Source organism: Myripristis murdjan, chromosome 11 (assembly GCF_902150065.1).
Source record: "Myripristis murdjan chromosome 11, fMyrMur1.1, whole genome shotgun sequence".
Taxonomy (NCBI): domain Eukaryota; kingdom Metazoa; phylum Chordata; class Actinopteri; order Holocentriformes; family Holocentridae; genus Myripristis; species Myripristis murdjan.
Genome location: NC_043990.1, coordinates 8,681,543 through 8,698,350, shown reverse-complemented (window position 1 = coordinate 8,698,350; position 16,808 = coordinate 8,681,543). Strand labels below are relative to the sequence as shown.

Below are 16,808 nucleotides of genomic sequence, written 5' to 3'. Positions count from 1 at the left end.
TTTATTTGTGTGTCCTTTAAATAGAATAAATGCATATAAAAATAAATACAAATGCTGGTTCACTTGGCTAAGGCCCTGATGCAGTGCAGCTCAGGTCGATGCATAAAGTAGGCCTGTAATTGCACATTAAGTTTTTTTTAAAGCCCAACAAAACTGTTTACAGTCTCAAAGGGATATACATTCTTTACTTGTCTTAATTTATTGTCAAATGTTTTATCTGTCATTGTGCAGCACTTTGAGTAATGGCTCATGTATTTAAATGAGCTATATGAATAAACTGACTTGATGACATGGCCACATGTTCACAACAAACAGGAGGACACCCTCTGACCTGATCCTCATAATAGGCAAGAAAAAACTCCCTGAAAAGCCCAGCTTTAATTAATATCATGTGATAGCAATGTGCAAGGTTCATGATCAGAGAATGTGAGCCTATCAGGTTGAAGAAAAATGAAGTAGCTTGTCTGTGACTGGTTGAAGTTATAATGTTGTGAAGAAGGAGAGGAAAAAAGGCATAAATTATAGCTGCTGCGCAGCAATGGTCGGGGCGGGCAATTTTAGGCAATTCTAAGCAACAAGTGAAGAATAGGAAGATGAAGAGAAAGGTGGCATTCTAATGTGCGTTTTACATCAGTTGAGACTTGAACTCAGTTTCTGGCACGAAGGACAATACTCAATCTCACTGAGCTAATTGGCAAGTGTCGATTCATGTGAGGCTTCACAAATTGACTAAGCCAGTCACATGACAGCAGCTGCCTATACACGGAAAGGCAGATTTCAAACCACTGTTAAAAAAAAAAAAAAAAATCAATCATCAAGACAAAAATCTGAAAATACACATATTGCATCTAGACAGCATTGAGATGTTGGCAATTTGTTTTTAACAATGACTGATTTGCTCCATAAGTGGAAAAACCGGTGTTTAAGTGTAAAGTGTGCAAAAGTTTCTTTGGTATCAGTGCTACATTTTGATGAAAGCTGCAAAGCTGTAGCACATAGTTGATTTATTATAAATTTTCAAAGTTTTGAAATTTAGAGGCTGGCTGTAGCACCACCATCAGGACTACTGACTTGTGTTTGCAGCTGAGGAAATCTGGCATGGGACTGGAGCTTTGTGCAAAGCTTGGTGAGTTTTCACACATGGCAATGTTGCACAAACTGAGGCTTGAACTCACAATCTTCAACACCAAGGACTGGCCTCTATCTCGCTGAGCTAATTCAGTTTATGCACGGTTGCTTCCGGGTTACAATATAGTCCAGTCATTTTATGAAAAAACCTAGGACAAATTGCAAGAGAAGCAAACTCAACTGATTTTGTATCCTCAGTTTGTCCTGAGGGAGGGGAAAAAGTCCCAAGGAATCCCATTGGTGGAAAGTTTTGAAAATCACCTGTATATGACCATATTATACCAAAAAACACCCTTTTTAACACACAGGTGAAAGGGGTTCAAAATTTTACTTTCAGATATCACTAAAAATTCACAAGTTGATTACACACACAAAGACAAGAAAAAAGTCAATTACAAGTTCTTTGAATTATTCTGTTTACACATGCATATCACACATGATCTGATTTGATATGCCCTAATAAGGAATATAAGGAATAAATGCCAGAACAGAAATTTAAACAGTGAATTAAAAGGTTACTATATATATAGTAACGTTGAATTAAAAGGTTACTATATAACAGTAGATTTAAAGGTTACTATAATGTATAGTAACCTTTTAATTCACGAGAGTACAATCCTGCTCATGGTAGACTGATGGATTCCATAGCGGTCAGCCAGGTCCCTCTGCTTCACTGCCAAGGTGAGGTAGTTCAGGAAGAGGAACAGCTCATCCACTGGGAGTAGAGACTGTATCTGTAAGACATATGAGATGAATTACATAAGCTGTACCTTTCTACACTGCATATATATATATATATATATATATATATATATATATATATATATATATATATATATATATATATGTATGTATATAAATAAACAGTGTAGAAACTGCTTATATATATATATATATATATATATATATATATAAACAGTGTAGAAACTGCTTAATTAATTAGTTAATTATTATAATTAGGGTTAATTGGTGGAATTTCTTGCTTTATCAATGGGGTTGGGACCATCAGTTGTGTTGTACAGAAGTCAGGTTACTACACAGCCGACAGCCCTATTGGACAACTGTTAAAATTCATATTATGGCAAGAACCAATCAGCTAACTAAAGAAAAACGAGTGGCCATCATTACTTTAAGAAATGAAGGTCAGTCAGTCCGGAAAATTGCAAAAACTTTAAATGTGTCCCCAACTGTATATATATGTACTGTACTGTGTGTGTGTGTGTGTGTATATATATATATATATATATATATATATATATATGAGCAGTGTAGAAAGGTACAGCTTATGTACTTGATCTTTTATGCTACAGTATATATACTGTAGCATAAAAGATCAAGTATTCACATACCATGGAAGTGCTTCGCCGTGCAGGTTCATCTGATGTTCTGGTCACTCGAATCATGTATTGCAGAGATGGTTCAGTGAACTGCCAAAATCGCATCAGGTGATCATAGGATGAAAACCTAAAGACAAGCAAGACTTGTGTAAGCTCTCACAAATGTACTCGGTTTGCATGGGTGTTAGTAAGTTAGGTATGGCTGGTTAGGTATGTTATAAGTTATGGTTGACTATCAAATTGGTTAAATAGTTTTATTTAGGCATACATACCTGGTAAAAAATGTATGTCCTTGTCTGAGCCATCAAATCTTCGCAAACCAAATCGCTGCGTTAGAGTAATATCCTCCAGCTGGACCTCTTCCCGCAGACGATGGTTCTCTTAACCGTGTCGACCAACGTCGGTTCTGGACTCGTGGAGTAATCGTGTTCAGAGTTGGCACCCGCAACATCAACATCTCCAGTATCTTCATCCATAGTCTCCGGTCTGTCTCTTCGTTCCCACACCCCAAGCCTTCTCTCTCCGAGAGAGTAGTTATTCCAGAGGAACAGCACAGGAACAGCACCGGGCTTCAGTATCCTTCTACCACCCTCGGCAGGCTCGTTGACATCCACAGACTGAAAGTGCCGACTGCACACACGAGTGTGATGGCCTATGGTAAACTTATCTCTCCTGACGTTTACTATCCATCTCCGTCGGATTTCGCCGTCTTTGGGAAATTGGTGAAAGCTAAGGCTCGAATTAAATTTAGCTGAGGCAGAACATAACGGAACGCAGCAATGTTCAGCCGTCTTGTTTTCATGCCGCTGAAATTTACAAGTTGTCTTCAGATTTTAAACAGCTGTCAAAAATTCAGTTATTAAGACAAAAATCTGAAAATACACATAGCCTATTGCAGCTAGACAGCATGGAGATGTTGATCATTTGTTTTTAACAATGATTGATTTGCTCCATAAGTGAAAAACTGATGTTTAAAAATGCCATTCTTGCATTGACTCCAATTGTTCACATGAGAGCAAAATTCAAAATGCTGTCAAAAATTGAGTTTTTGAGATACAATTGTGAAATTTGCCACATTTACCATGACTCCAAAATTTTGTCAATTTTTTTTCATGAACATTTAGGATTTATTTACTAAGAATTTGCAAGTGTATGTTTACAGTACCGTTTACAGTCAAACATTTTGATGCACTGTAGGCTTAATTTTTGATAAATCAAAAATCTGTGTGGATCATTTGTCTAGGACAGTCTGAAGATTCTCTGTAGCAAGTTTGGTGACATTAGAGCAAAAATTGTGGGAGGAGATAGGTTTAAGAAGTTTTACAGTTTTTTTAAAAAACAGAGTGATGGACTTCATAATTTGCAATAGGTTTAAGTGCACAAAAGTTTCTTCAGTATTGGGGCTACATTTTGATAAAAGTTGCAAAGCTGTAGCACATATGGTTGATTTGTTATAAATTTTCAAAAATTTTGAAATTTAGAGGCTTGCTATAGCACCACCATCAGGACTATTGACTTGTGTTTACACCTGAGGTAATCTGGCATGGGACTGGAACTTTGTGCAAAATTTGGTGATTTTTTGCGCATGGGAAGTAGGACTTCCTCGGAAGAAAGGAAGAAAGGAAGAACAAGAACAAGAACAAGAACAAGAACAAGACGCAGGAATACAAGAGGGACCTAGCAGCTTAAGCTGCCCGGCCCCGAACAAGTGAGTTTTTTGGGAGTTGTCCCTGAAACTCTGACTAGTGAATCTCCAGTGCAGACTCTGCAAGGACACTCGGTGGCTGCTGCTCAGGCTTTGAAGCGTCTCCTGGCTTCAGTCCTCCCAGAGACTTTTGGTCTGGTTAACATTTGGTAAGAATCTTATCTTTCTCTCCTTCTTGATATCTGATTTGTAAAATGGTCATTGGAAACTTTGGAAATGTGGGTAGGACAACCTAATGAGGGTATGGTGGTCCTGCCCCAGAGTTATTATTTTTGGATATCATTTCCTGTATTCTTGTAACTTTTAACAGGTGCTTTGATGCTTTTATCTTCTCATCCACAGGAAGAGGCTGGTGTCAGATTTCTTAGGGTTTTTGACGATGCTGAAGTCTTAACATGCTGAAATTGATACCATGACTTGATTAATTCAGAACCATCTTTACCAATAACCACTCATTGTTTCTTTAAACTTGAGGTTCTCTTTATGCTTGCATGCAATTGAATTTTATGTTACATGAACTTTTTAAGTATTAGCAAATTAAAAACGTGTTACATCACATTGTATCTCCGGGAGCAACCAAAGAGATCGCCAGCCGAACAATAGAAACAAAAATTTAAAAAATTAAGCCCATTCATGACCAGATGTAATTAGTTAAACTAGATTTCTGTGAACAGATTTCAGTGTGCAGCGCTCATGTTTCCCTGCGTGTGTGTGTGTGTGTGTGTGCGTGCGTAGCAAGGTCGCAGTGAAAATGTGGCATTGAAAATCAGTGATTTGGGTACTCTCTCAATAAGCAAAGGAAAAACAGAAAGGAACTGATCTGACTTGATTAGTGGTGGCATGGTCGAACACAACAAGTGGTGGGGTCTAAACCGATGATGGTGAGACCCTCGGTGTGACATCACTGACTGGGTGTGGTCAGAGGTGCAAAACACACCTAAAGTTTCAGCTTTTGGAGGACAGTGCACCAGAACTTTTCTGCCATATCTGATTTAGTGTTTATGCTAAATAAATGTATAATCTTGCCCTTAAAGGCTGAATAATGTTATTATTCATTGAGAATTATAGAGAAATTTTATAGAAATTAGACCATTCCTCTGAACAGCAAGTTGATATCATTTGCTCTTCACAACCAAGCACTACCAGCCTTTCAAGGCCACGCAAAAAAGATGCCTCTCTGGACATGATGTCAGAATATGGGCATCTTCTCCAAAATAACAGAGCTGGTGTACCGTGGTTCTGGTGCATCAGTGTCAAGTGTTGTTGATTTGGAGCTGTCTTGTAATCCACTTTCACTGGAGGACTTAAGAGAGCGAACCAGCGAGCATGCAGAACACCAATCAAATTGTGATTTAGTTTTAGTCCAATTTTAGTCATCTGACTTTTTTTTGTTGGCTATTCAAGCCAATCAGCAACAGGCGGCGTTCGTGGACGGGGGGGAAGGAGAGGGGAGATGGGCGAAAGGATAGGCGATAGGAAGAAGTGTGCAGGGATGGCAAATTTGGCTGTTGATTTCAATTAACAATCTTTCCCCAGAAGTTTGGACATGAAGGGCCCTATCTTGCGCCAGACTCCCTAAACCCGCTATTTGCGGATTTAGGATTTAGGAAGAGGCGTTCCCCCGTAAAAGTTGCTATCTTGTGCACCTCCCGCTATCCGCAAAACACCTCCGCTACCCGCTATATTATGCATAGGTGTGTTTTGGGCGTTACGCCAGTTAAACCAATCAGTGTGCCAGGTGCCATTGCCTTTAAGGGCAGGATGCGCTATCCTAAATCCTAAATCCTAAACCCGCGATGGAGAGAGGGAGGTAGATTTTCTCAGGGCTTCTACTGAGGCTAAAACAAGTTGGCTTTATATACATATTATATATTATATTATAGGCGAGTTAATTCGGGAGGTGGAGCCACATGTGTCCAAGTGGACGTGTCACAAGGTTGTACTGATTGAGTAAAATCCCCGGTCACACCACACACACACAAGAGGCAGAGGTGGAACTATGTGTAAACGAATTTATTGACAAGGTAGATTGGGCAAATAAAATATTAAAAATAAAAATATAGCACAGCTGCTGGCTTATGATAAATAAAACGTGCTGGCGTAAGTGTCCAATTAAAACAGTCTTTCCTCTAAACAGTCTATATGAGCAATATACTCAGTCCATTCCGGCGGCGTCCCGGTATCAGTCCGACCGTGTGTGTGGCGAGGCTCCGTCGGGGCGCGCATTGAAGCCGCCTGGGCGCGCTCTCGTAACAGCCCAAACTTTAGGGGTAGCGGTTAGCGGGTGGTCAGGACCACCCGCTATCCGCTTTCCCTAAAGTGTGTGCGCAAGATAGCAACTTTAGGGATAGCGCATGAAACACGCCCACGACGCACCTCCAGGCGCAAATGATGCAGTCGGCATAACGGATAGCGGGTAGCGGGTGGCGCAAGATACCGTTTAGGGATAGCGGAAGTTCCTAAATCCGCAATTTGCGGGTAGCGGGTAGTGGCAGCGGATAGCAGGTGGCACAAGATAGGGCCCGAAGTCTTCAACGACATGGATCTAACTCTTGCAGAAAGGCCCAACCCTTTCTTTTTCTCTCCCCTTCTATCATTCTCTTTCTGTTAACCAAACAAAAATCAATCAATGATATATCAGTCAATCAATGATATAGTGAATCAATGATATATCAGCAAGCAATGGCTTGCTGATATAGCCAATATTGTCTTTCAATAACAATCAGTGAGTCCCTCCGCTAAAGGGAGGGATTTTGATTTTTGTTTGGTTCTTGTAGAATTGTTTCCTTGTCTGTCCTGTAGGATCCAATGTTCTGGCCTGAATTCACAGGATTACAATGGAGTTCATTAGTATGATCTGATAGCACAGCATTCGTAGCAGGGAGGGATCTGACTTGTGTATAGTCAGAGGGTGGAATGGGTCCTACAGACTTTTTATTGAGTGAATATACTACCAAGCCGTTTTGAATTAGGTGCACATCGAATTTCTGTACACTGACCAACCTTTTGTGCATTTTCTTTTGCCTTGCAGTAGACTGCATCTGGGCCTTGTGGCCTGAGACCCCGGCAGTGGTGTTGCAGCAGTGCAGACATGGCTCTGCACAGGGAAATCAGTGACTTGATTCTTGGGGTGGCCGATGGGGTGGCCAGGGTTCAGCGTAGGCCACCCCGCTGCTCTGCTATTGCACGTGTGAAAATGAAGAAGTGAAAATGAAGAACCACAACAATACTTGGATTTTTTTTCTACTACTGTAGCATCTTTATTTGACACATAATGACAAAAGAATCAATATTAACTGTTCTCCCTGCTCGTTCCCGGGTCCTGTGGCTTTTTGGACGAGCTTAACAGTTCAGCCTTTTGGCGCAAATGAAGGGAAGCTGATATCCGCAAGTCAAGTCATTCCAGAGCTTATCAACTGCAATTGACAAAGCAGACAGGAATTAGATCAGACGAAACAAAAAAATGCAATACGACACTGTTTGCAGTCAGATGTTTGAGAAGCATGCTTGTGCCAGCTGCATCACCAGGATGACAGGACACTGGAAGTTACTCTACCTATATAGTTCATCTCAATACACGCCTCTCCGCCTTCGAAGTTGCTGGGCTCGCCCCATGCCCAGTGCTGGAAGTCAAACCTGGACCCGTCGCTCCACAACCACATGTTCTCCTGTTAACAGACAAACTCAGTCACTTGTTATCACCATTTACCATTTTGTATAAGTATGGCAGTTGAATTTTCCTCATGTGTTTTGTATAGTGATGCTTTTAAAATCACCCTTCAGTCTGCTTTAAGAGATACCATCTACATTTACATGCATTTGACAGGTCAGTGTGTTTTATTTCAGTGTATCTACAGAATAAATGCTCTGCTAAAAAAAAAAAACTAAAAAAAAAAAAAAAGATACCTCTTCCCATACAAAGATTATTCTATTTAGTCTGTATTCAGAAGTAGCTTTATCCTTGGTACACAAGCTCTACTTTTATTTGACATTTTAAAGTGTAGGTGAGCATGAGAGAGGCTGAGGAGCTCTGTTGCCTCTTTTCATCTTTTTTTTTTTTTTAATTCAAGTATATTTGACAGGTCAGTGTGTTTTATTTCAGTGTATCTACAGAATAAATGCTCTGCTAAAAAAAAAAAACTAAAAAAAAAAAAAAAGATACCTCTTCCCATACAAAGATTATTCTATTTAGTCTGTATTCAGAAGTAGCTTTATCCTTGGTACACAAGCTCTACTTTTATTTGACATTTTAAAGTGTAGGTGAGCATGAGAGAGGCTGAGGAGCTCTGTTGCCTCTTTTCATCTTTTTTTTTTTTTAATTCAAGTATATTTGAAACATCTCAAAAACTGAAACAATCCTAAATGACGGCACCTTCTCTTAGACAAAGTGCAACTGTTCTTTAAACAGAGCATGCCTGGCTGTATATTTTTGTGGCACCAAATGGATAAAAATATTTGAGCTGGGAAAACTTTCAGTCCTACCTGAACAGCATCAGAGGCACCGATCCAAGCTGGGGTGAGTTCACCTGTTCTACTCAACACAAGCTCCTGGATGTAGTGGTACTCTGCTGAACTGTGGATGGAGGCCAGGTTGGCACCAAAATGTAAACAATAGTCCTGTAAAAGAAGAGAGAGATACACAACAAAATATTCCTTCTGAGAGGGAAATTATCCTAATTTAGGTCGCTGCTAGCTGTTATATTTAAATTATTAAGGTAACAGTTCTATTGTCAATGAATATATAACATTTTGCGTTCAAGGCCTACCTCTGCCTGTAGCCAGTTCTTCGGGCTGCTGAAGAAGGCGAAGCATCGAGATCCATACCTGGACCAGCCTGACGGGCAGTGGCTCCAGCTCCCTGCACCGTCAGCCGATGCAATGTAAAGATACAGTGAATACATCTTCATATTTAGATTGAATTTTAGGAAAAATATTACCTTAGTGATAAAATTCTTAAACATGTATTTACTTTTAACAAGGACAGTGAAAAAGTTTGATATTTTGAGATCTGAAATTGTTCAGCTGAGTCCTAACAAAACATGAGAAGGACAACTTGTGGACTTTGGGATCTGATGAATTCAAATTTGCTCTCACCTAGAGACTTGATCTGCTCAGCAGCCTCCACCTCCTTCACTGGATCTGCAGCAGGACACCAACAGACTGATTGTTAACCATCTACCACAGCTAAGTCCTCAGTCCTTTTCACCATTCTCACATTTTACTGTTTCACTGCTGTATTTGCACAACAGAAAATCACAGACTGGGCTGTACAGGGCTTTTGATACTGGTATCAAGTAAAAGAAAAAATCTAATTCAGTGTGACCTATTCCTCGAGGCACATCAGATCCTTTATGAGGTCTGGTTTGTAAGAGAGAATGTTCAATGATTGTATGCATGCATGCAAAAAATACTTCTTCCAGATGGGGGCGCTGCTCTGCACTGGTGTCCACTTGAGACTCTAAGGCAGGGGTGTCAAACTCGTGCCATGGAGGGCCGAGAGGCTGCAGGTTTTCATTCCAACCAACAACTCCACCAGGTGATTTCACTGATTAGTCCCGCCTCTCTGTTTGGAGGTAGGGTGATCAGTGAAATCACCTGGAGGAGTTTTTGGTTGGAATGAAAACCTGCAGCCTCTCGGCCCTCCATGGCACGAGTTTGACACCCCTGCTCTAAGGCTAAAGAAATATTTTCTGTTTAACCACACATTCGAGTCAACAACTGGCTACATTGTATTGGGAACCAAACTAAATGCACTTAGGAAAAAACTTTCTTGGCTGCTCCTGTGGCTGTAATCTCATTTGTTAAAATCCATTCAGTGCGAATCAATTAACCAATCACCTCCGGGAGGCGTCGCGACCTCAGTGGCGATAATGTTTTGTGCTCATGCTTGTGTACTGCTGCTGTGCATGGTCACTTCCCTTCCCCAAACAAACTTAGCTAAACCTGCGGTAGCTACAGCACTTTAGCTGAATGGTGAACTGAACATATCCATTTGCCACTAATGAATGCGAGCTGTTTTACATCAGCCGAGGCCAAGGATTTACAGAAACTAGCGTGCAAAATGCCTGGTGCAAGTTCAGACAACTTTTGAATCAGTACAGATTGCAACAGAAAAAGTATCTCAATTTTGGGCAAATTGTGCCTGCTAGGTCTGAAAAAACAAGTCAGAACATCGGCCACATGGGCATCAGATTTGAAAAGACATATCGAGTTGAAGCATCATACCAGTCTTGGAAAATGTTCACAAGTGAATGATGATCACAAGAAATCATTAACAATATGACCATGAACCAACAGCCACAAATTTCCTCCACCAAAGTCTGTGATAATGCTTTGGGGCTGGAGATGGACGGTAAGCGGAGGATCTACTGAAAAAGAAAAGTTCAGAGCAGATCATTAAATGAAAATGGAATAAATGAACATGAACTAATTCATTAATTCAAATTCCAAAATTGTGAACCATGAACGAGAAATGGTTCACTTTAATCCGAGTGAACTGAACTTTGAGCTGCTTCTTGTGAAGCATGAGCTTGCACAACACTGACCGTCAGCTGCTCCTCCTCCACTGCACTGGCATCGAGCGTGCATGGGGGTGTGAGGGACTTGGTGGAGGTGCTGAATCTCAGGTAGGGGGGAGGGGGCTGTTTGACTTCAGATTGCTGACAAATTCTTCACCCATTCCACAAAGTTACTAACACAAGTGTTCATTTTGGAGCCATTTCATCTCATTTGGTGTGACAATGTAGGATACTGGCCCATTCAAAGTTGGAAATTGTGACCTTTAATTGTGGCGCCCCCATTTAGCCAACACAATGAGTAATGTGATCTATAAAGCTGTGCGAGGCTGGCTGCGGTGTTGAAGAGGCTGAGAGTGCAGCAGCAGCAGTGAGCTGCAGTGTTTCGCTGAGTCTCACCTGCTGCAGCGCTCAGAGCAAAGGCAGCACAGAGAAGAAAAACAGCCAACATGGTTTCTGGTGGTGAGCTGGACTCCTGCAGAGCAAATCAGACAACAACAACCATCAGAGAAGTGACTTTTGAAAACTGGATATGCAGCTATACACACACAAGCTGTAATGAAACTCCCTTCATTAAGATGCATGAAACCCAAAAGTCTCACCTGCTGGAGGGAATATTGCAGCCGAGTGTCTGCAGGTTCTGGAGAGCTGTGGAGCCACAAGCTCATATATACAGTGTACAACAATGGGAAAAAATTAATTTTAAATGTTAACTGGAAATTGTTATTAATAGTTAATGGTTAACAATTTACTGTCAAAGAAATTAAAATTAATTTATTGACTGTCCTTATCGGGGATGTTTAACCTCTCAGCTGCTTTATTGCAATACGAGAATAAAGTTCGTTGCCTTTCTGCCAAACTGTTACACACACCGATCAAATCAGCCCATGAATCCATGAATCCATCAACAAGAAAAAGCGTTAGTTCATTTTACAACAAACCTTTACCCTCATTTTTTTCCCCTTTTGGTGTTACTGTTATTCTGAATTTGTATTGCATAATCTTGAAAAAGCAGTACAAGCCCTTTTTGACTAAGTGAAACCGAAAGAGGACAGTGTCTCTCTCTGACCTCTAGATATTAGATCATTAGACCTTGATTAGATTTTTAGATTACAAGAATTACTCGACCACCGTTTGCTTTCGTAGTGCACCTTGAACGTCTCGAGGTCAGGCGTCTGTGTCGGAGAGGAGGAGTACAATCAAGGAATTTGTCTCTTGCTTTTATCTTCTCAAATGACTCTCCAGCTGGAAATGGTGAAATCTTGACTGGCTTTTGACACTGAAAATGATACCTTTAGAGAATCCTATTCCTGAATCCTGCTCTGACTATAAGTGACTATAATTAATTGTTTATTTATTATTTGCATTAGGAGTAGGACAGATTCAGGTTCCTCCTGGGTTGGATGATCCCCCTAAAGGGAGATCAGAGGAGGTCCGGGAGGAAAAAAGTGTATTTACCAGGGCCAAGGGACCGGGGGACCAGGGGCCCTTCCTTGTTTGTGTCACTTTAGGCAGGCCTGTCTCAAACCGCCTCGGCTCCAGTGCAGTCAGGGATGGGTCCAGGCTCAGTCCACTTGGAGTGTGTCCACCTCAGGGGCCTGGCTAAGGGGGGCCATCCCAGGTTGGGCCTGCAGTTTCCTCTCAACCAGTTCATTTTCTGCATGTTCTTTATAGCCAACTCCTTTATTTGTAATGAGAATCCATTTTAACAACTGAAAATGTAACACTGCAAATGTTCGTTTCTGAATTGTTAAAAAATAATTCCACAGATACAACAAATTCCACAGAAAAAAAAAGAAATACAAAGTGGAAAGTGGCTAGTGTGATGTGAGAAAGATGAGTTTCATGAGCCAAATTTGAACCCATAACAAATGCACTTCAGTGAGACCTAAGGGTGAGAGTGAACTAGTATATTGACTTACTGATATGTCAGGCAATATTGGCCTATAAAAATCAGATATGGGGTTGTAGGTGTGTCCCACTGCCACTCTGATGCGAAGATGTGAGTGTCAGTCTGTGAAACCTGAAATGAAAGCTGGCCCACTCTGCCTTAAAGAGCTGCTGAACAATCTGAAAAATGTTTTTAGCTTTGGTTTTAATGCAGAGTTTTAGTGTCATGTGATCAAATGAAGCTTGTCCTTCTGTAAAGACTAAACTGCAGTAGGAAATGCTGAACACTTGGAATTTGGGGGTTTAGCACAGATTTCTCCACTTCACATTTTACTTTGCCCTCAAGGCTTGCCATACATGCATGTGGCTGCACCTTGAGAAGTAGACTAAAGGCTTTGCAGCAGTAAAAACGGTGCTGTTAAGCTAAAGTATGGAGTTAAGCACAAGTTAAGCACAAGGACAGCGGGCCAATACATCTGATTTTGTCTGAGTCCTTTTTTGGACTTTATGAGGATGCAATATATGGTGACAAAAGAAAAACATTTTGTTCACCAATAAAAAATGACTCTTCAAAAACATTTTGTTGCTGTTCTTATATTGTGATTGTGTAAGTTGTACTGCAAAGATAATCTGCAAAGTTTTTGTTGTTCTACAGATGGAGTATGTTCATTTTAAATGTCCTTCCTCATTTGAAAATTTCGCTGATAAATTGATGTGTGAAAGAGACACCAATGACACAGATTACATCAACTGACTGAGTTAATTTACAGCTGGCTCACTTAAAAAAGACTGAGTTTGGTTCATTTTTCATAGAATTACATGTGAAAACATCCTTATGCACTGTTACTGTTTAAGAACTGAAAATCAAGAACCACACCAATACTGAATTTTGCTTGCTATTTTAAACTCTTTATTAGAAATGTATGCAAACACATAACAAAAGCATCAACATTCAGTGTTGTCCGTCCTGGTTCTAGCGGCTGACAAGTTTAGCAGTTCAGTTTTTTGACACACACGAAGGGAAACTGATCCTCACAAGCCCAGTCATTCCAGCGCTTGTCACCTGTAAATGACAGAGGAGACAGTTTTCAGATCAGATGAGACCACAGATGTTGGAGAAGCTTGTGACAGGAACACCAGCAGGTGGAAGGGATGTGGAAAATGACTGTACCTCCATAGTTGATCTCAACACACGATTCTCTGCCTTGATGATTGTTGGGCTCTCCCCAGCCCCAGCCTTGAAAGTCAAACCTGGAACCGTCGCTCCACATCCACACGTTGTTCTGTTGACAGAAAAATTGAAGTAGTTGTAATTTGCACAAAGTTGTAGCAGCTGAAACTGTGTGGTGTGTTTTGCATAGCGCTCTGTAAATATGTCACCTAAATCTGCTCTGAGAGATGCCGTCTACATGTAGTTGACCAGTCGGGTGTTTTATGTAAGTGGGAATGACTTTGTGCACAAAAGTCAATTCATTTTCAATCCTACCTGAATAGCATCAGAGCCACCAATCCAGGTTCGGGTGTATTCACCGGTTCTGGCCAGCACAAGATCCTGCATGAACTTGTACTCATCTAAGCTATGGACAGAGGCAAGGTTGGCACCAGACTGCAAACAAAAGTGCTGGAAAAGAGGAGAGGAACTGTACTTAATGCAGGCAAACACGGGAGGGCAGGATACAGAGTGTCTGCACTTCGAAACTCTGAATGCAAATTTGAACAACAGGAAAATATCGCCTCATATTCAGTGGTTGCAGTGCATTTCATTACCAACAATAAATCAACCAGCTTAATGAGTACAGTTTAAAATCAAGTGCTTGATTTGAAAACATCACCACCTTTTCTTCATAAATAAATAGAATAACTTTTCAATAACTGTTCAGACAACGAGAAAGCAGATAGGGAGACAGAGCAAGAGAGACACAGGAGAAAAGACACTTCAAGTATTACTTTTGAGATGGAAACCCTCCATTCTCAGGTAGCATCAGGATTTAAAGTTTTGAGGTAACATTTGGATGTTGAACATTTTGCAGGGGACCCTCCAGGCCCTACCTCCGCCTGTATCCACGGTCTTGGGCTGTTGAAGAAATTGAAGCATCGATTTCCGTACATGGACCAGCCCGGTGGACATAAGTTTCTGCCCTCCACAAAGTCATCTGACATGCTGCCTCCTGCCTCCTGCTGAGCCTGAGCCTCCCCTTCCTCCACACTCCTCTCTGGCAGAAAAATGTGAATGATTACTGATAAATGCGTCTTCACATTAGGACTGGATTTTAGGCAAGTATCATCTTTCCGTCTATCTAAGTAAAAAATTGACCTCACTGGATGAAATCTTCTAATGGCCGGATTGGAAATGTACAATATGATTAAAAGCATAAGAGGAGAATGTACCCAGTGCTGTAGCAACAAATTCATCCAGAGGGGGGTGCTGTTCTGCACTGGTCTCCACTTCAGGCTCTGAGAGAGGAGAAAGACAGCAGTGAGCAGGAGTAATAGCACCAACATCCAGTAACCATTCTGTTACCCATAAAAAAAAAAACAAATAAATAAATAATAAATCGGGTACCCCTTCATCCAGTCAGGAACAAGATGCATGATCTGTCCTAATTTTATCAAAATCAAAGCCACTGGTGTAGCAGTTCTGTCCCTCCAGTGTTTTGATTTTTACTTATTTCATAATACTTGAACCAGGCTGATCAGTGGATATTTTTATGCACCAGAGCACAGAGGCAGAATGCATCATCCCTGAAAGTTTGGTCAAATTTGCACAGGTGGCATCTGAGATGATGCATTTGACTTCAGCTTTAATGACAGCACCAGTGTAATTTAGGAGAGCTGCATTTAGGAAGCAAATTTCATGTAATTTAAACTTCATGTGTAGAGTTTGGGCCCTTTACTCATAACTTTACTCATAATACCCCATTCAGCCAATCTGTACTTTCTGAGTGTCAAGTGTCACTGAGAACAAACAAGTATTGTGAGCAAACCTAAAAGCTGTGCAAGGCTGGCTGCAGTGTTGAAGAGGCTGAGAGTGTAACAGCAGCAGTGAGCTGCAGTGTTTCGGTGAGTCTCACCTGCTGCAGCGCTCAGAGCAAAGGCAGCACAGAGAAGAAAAACAGCCAACATGGTTTCTAGTGGTGAGCTGGACTCCTGCAGAGCAAATCAGACAATCAGACAACAACAACCGTCAGAGAAGTGACTTCAGCTCCTTGTGGATGCAGTTACACACACACACACACACACACACACACACACACACACACACACACACACACACAAGCTGAAACCCAAAAGTCTCACCTGCTGGAGGGAATATTGCAGCCGAGTGTCTGCAGGTCCTGGAGAGCTGTGGAGACAGGAGCTCTTATATACACCCAGAAAAACAAGGAAATCAGCACGATTTCTTCATATTGACTGGAAACTGTTAACTGTTAATATTTTACTATCAAATAAAATAACATCAATTTATTGCCTGTCTTTATCATGGAGGGTTAATCTCTTTGCTGCTTTATTGTAGTGTGGCAATCATTCTGCTAACTTGTGTTACACACCGATCGATTGATCGATTGATACCAGTCAGCGTATCGTCTGTATTGTACAGCGAGAAATACTGCTGGAGACATGATAGATGGTGTCTTCTTTAAGCTTCAAATATTAGTGAGATTACTGTCTCTCTCTCTCTCTCTCTCTCTCTCTCTCTCTCTCTCGTTCTCTCTCTCTCTCTCTCTATATATATATATAAAGAGACACACAGAGAGAGATATCTATATATCTATATCTATCTCTCTCTCTATATATATATATATGGAGAGAGAGAGAGAGAGAGAGAGAGAGAGAGAGAGAGAGATAGATAGATAGATAGATAGATAGATATAGATATGTGTGTGTGTGTGTGTGTGTGTGTGTGTGTGTGTGTATACAGTGGTATGAAAAAGTTTGGGCACCCCTCTGAGATTTCATGATAATTTGCTCTACCTTTATAAGAGAAGATCACAGCAACACGATTTGTTTTCCTACAGAGATGTAGACATTTGAGTGATTTCTAGACCAAAATTCTTAGAGTAGCATTACATAGTTTTATTATAATAAAATGTAAAAAATGTGATGTACAAAAGTTTGGGCACCCTTTTAATCGCATTCATTTCAATACCTGTAGGGATTTATAGCTGACAGGTAGCAGCACAAAATTGCTTTGATTAGCTCGTTAGACCTTCTATGACAAAGACAGGTGGAACC

The 16,808-nt window shown here is 40.8% G+C and overlaps 2 protein-coding genes across 2 annotated transcripts; both read right to left on the bottom strand.

Annotated features, from left to right (window-relative positions):
* Positions 1–7,414: 7,414 nt before the first annotated feature.
* On the bottom strand, positions 7,415–10,761 carry LOC115367697 (ladderlectin-like). The gene is made up of 6 exons (XM_030063580.1): positions 10,716–10,761; positions 9,265–9,309; positions 8,937–9,028; positions 8,653–8,787; positions 7,727–7,838; positions 7,415–7,586 (listed from the first exon to the last, which is right to left on the bottom strand). The coding sequence occupies exons 1-6, from the start codon at positions 10,756–10,758 to the stop codon at positions 7,513–7,515; spliced, it is 501 nt and encodes a 166-aa protein (XP_029919440.1). The 5' UTR covers positions 10,759–10,761; the 3' UTR covers positions 7,415–7,512.
* Positions 10,762–13,534: 2,773 nt separating this feature from the next.
* Positions 13,535–15,948, bottom strand: LOC115367984 (ladderlectin-like). Its single transcript, XM_030063926.1, has 7 exons — positions 15,873–15,948; positions 15,647–15,722; positions 14,964–15,029; positions 14,625–14,788; positions 14,062–14,196; positions 13,747–13,858; positions 13,535–13,638 (listed from the first exon to the last, which is right to left on the bottom strand). The coding sequence occupies exons 2-7, from the start codon at positions 15,696–15,698 to the stop codon at positions 13,565–13,567; spliced, it is 603 nt and encodes a 200-aa protein (XP_029919786.1). The 5' UTR covers positions 15,699–15,722; positions 15,873–15,948; the 3' UTR covers positions 13,535–13,564.
* Positions 15,949–16,808: the final 860 nt, after the last annotated feature.

What these genes read in the sequence shown, in the direction of transcription:
- LOC115367984 (XM_030063926.1), bottom strand. Translation starts at nt 15,698, where the DNA reads ATGTTGGCTGTTTTTCTTCTCTGTGCTGCCTTTGCTCTGAGCGCTGCA. An exon ending in TGCTCTGAGCGCTGCAGCAG is followed by an intron (nt 15,030 to 15,646) that starts GTGAGACTCACC and finishes CTCCTCTCTCAG; the next exon opens with AGCCTGAAGTGGAGACCAGT. An exon ending in TGTTGAGATCAACTATGGAG is followed by an intron (nt 13,639 to 13,746) that starts GTACAGTCATTT and finishes TGTCATTTACAG; the next exon opens with GTGACAAGCGCTGGAATGAC.
- LOC115367697 (XM_030063580.1), bottom strand. Translation starts at nt 10,758, where the DNA reads ATGCACGCTCGATGCCAGTGCAGTGGAGGAGGAGCAGCTGACG. An exon ending in TGGAGGAGGAGCAGCTGACG is followed by an intron (nt 9,310 to 10,715) that starts GTCAGTGTTGTG and finishes GTCCTGCTGCAG; the next exon opens with ATCCAGTGAAGGAGGTGGAG. An exon ending in TATTGAGATGAACTATATAG is followed by an intron (nt 7,587 to 7,726) that starts GTAGAGTAACTT and finishes TGTCAATTGCAG; the next exon opens with TTGATAAGCTCTGGAATGAC.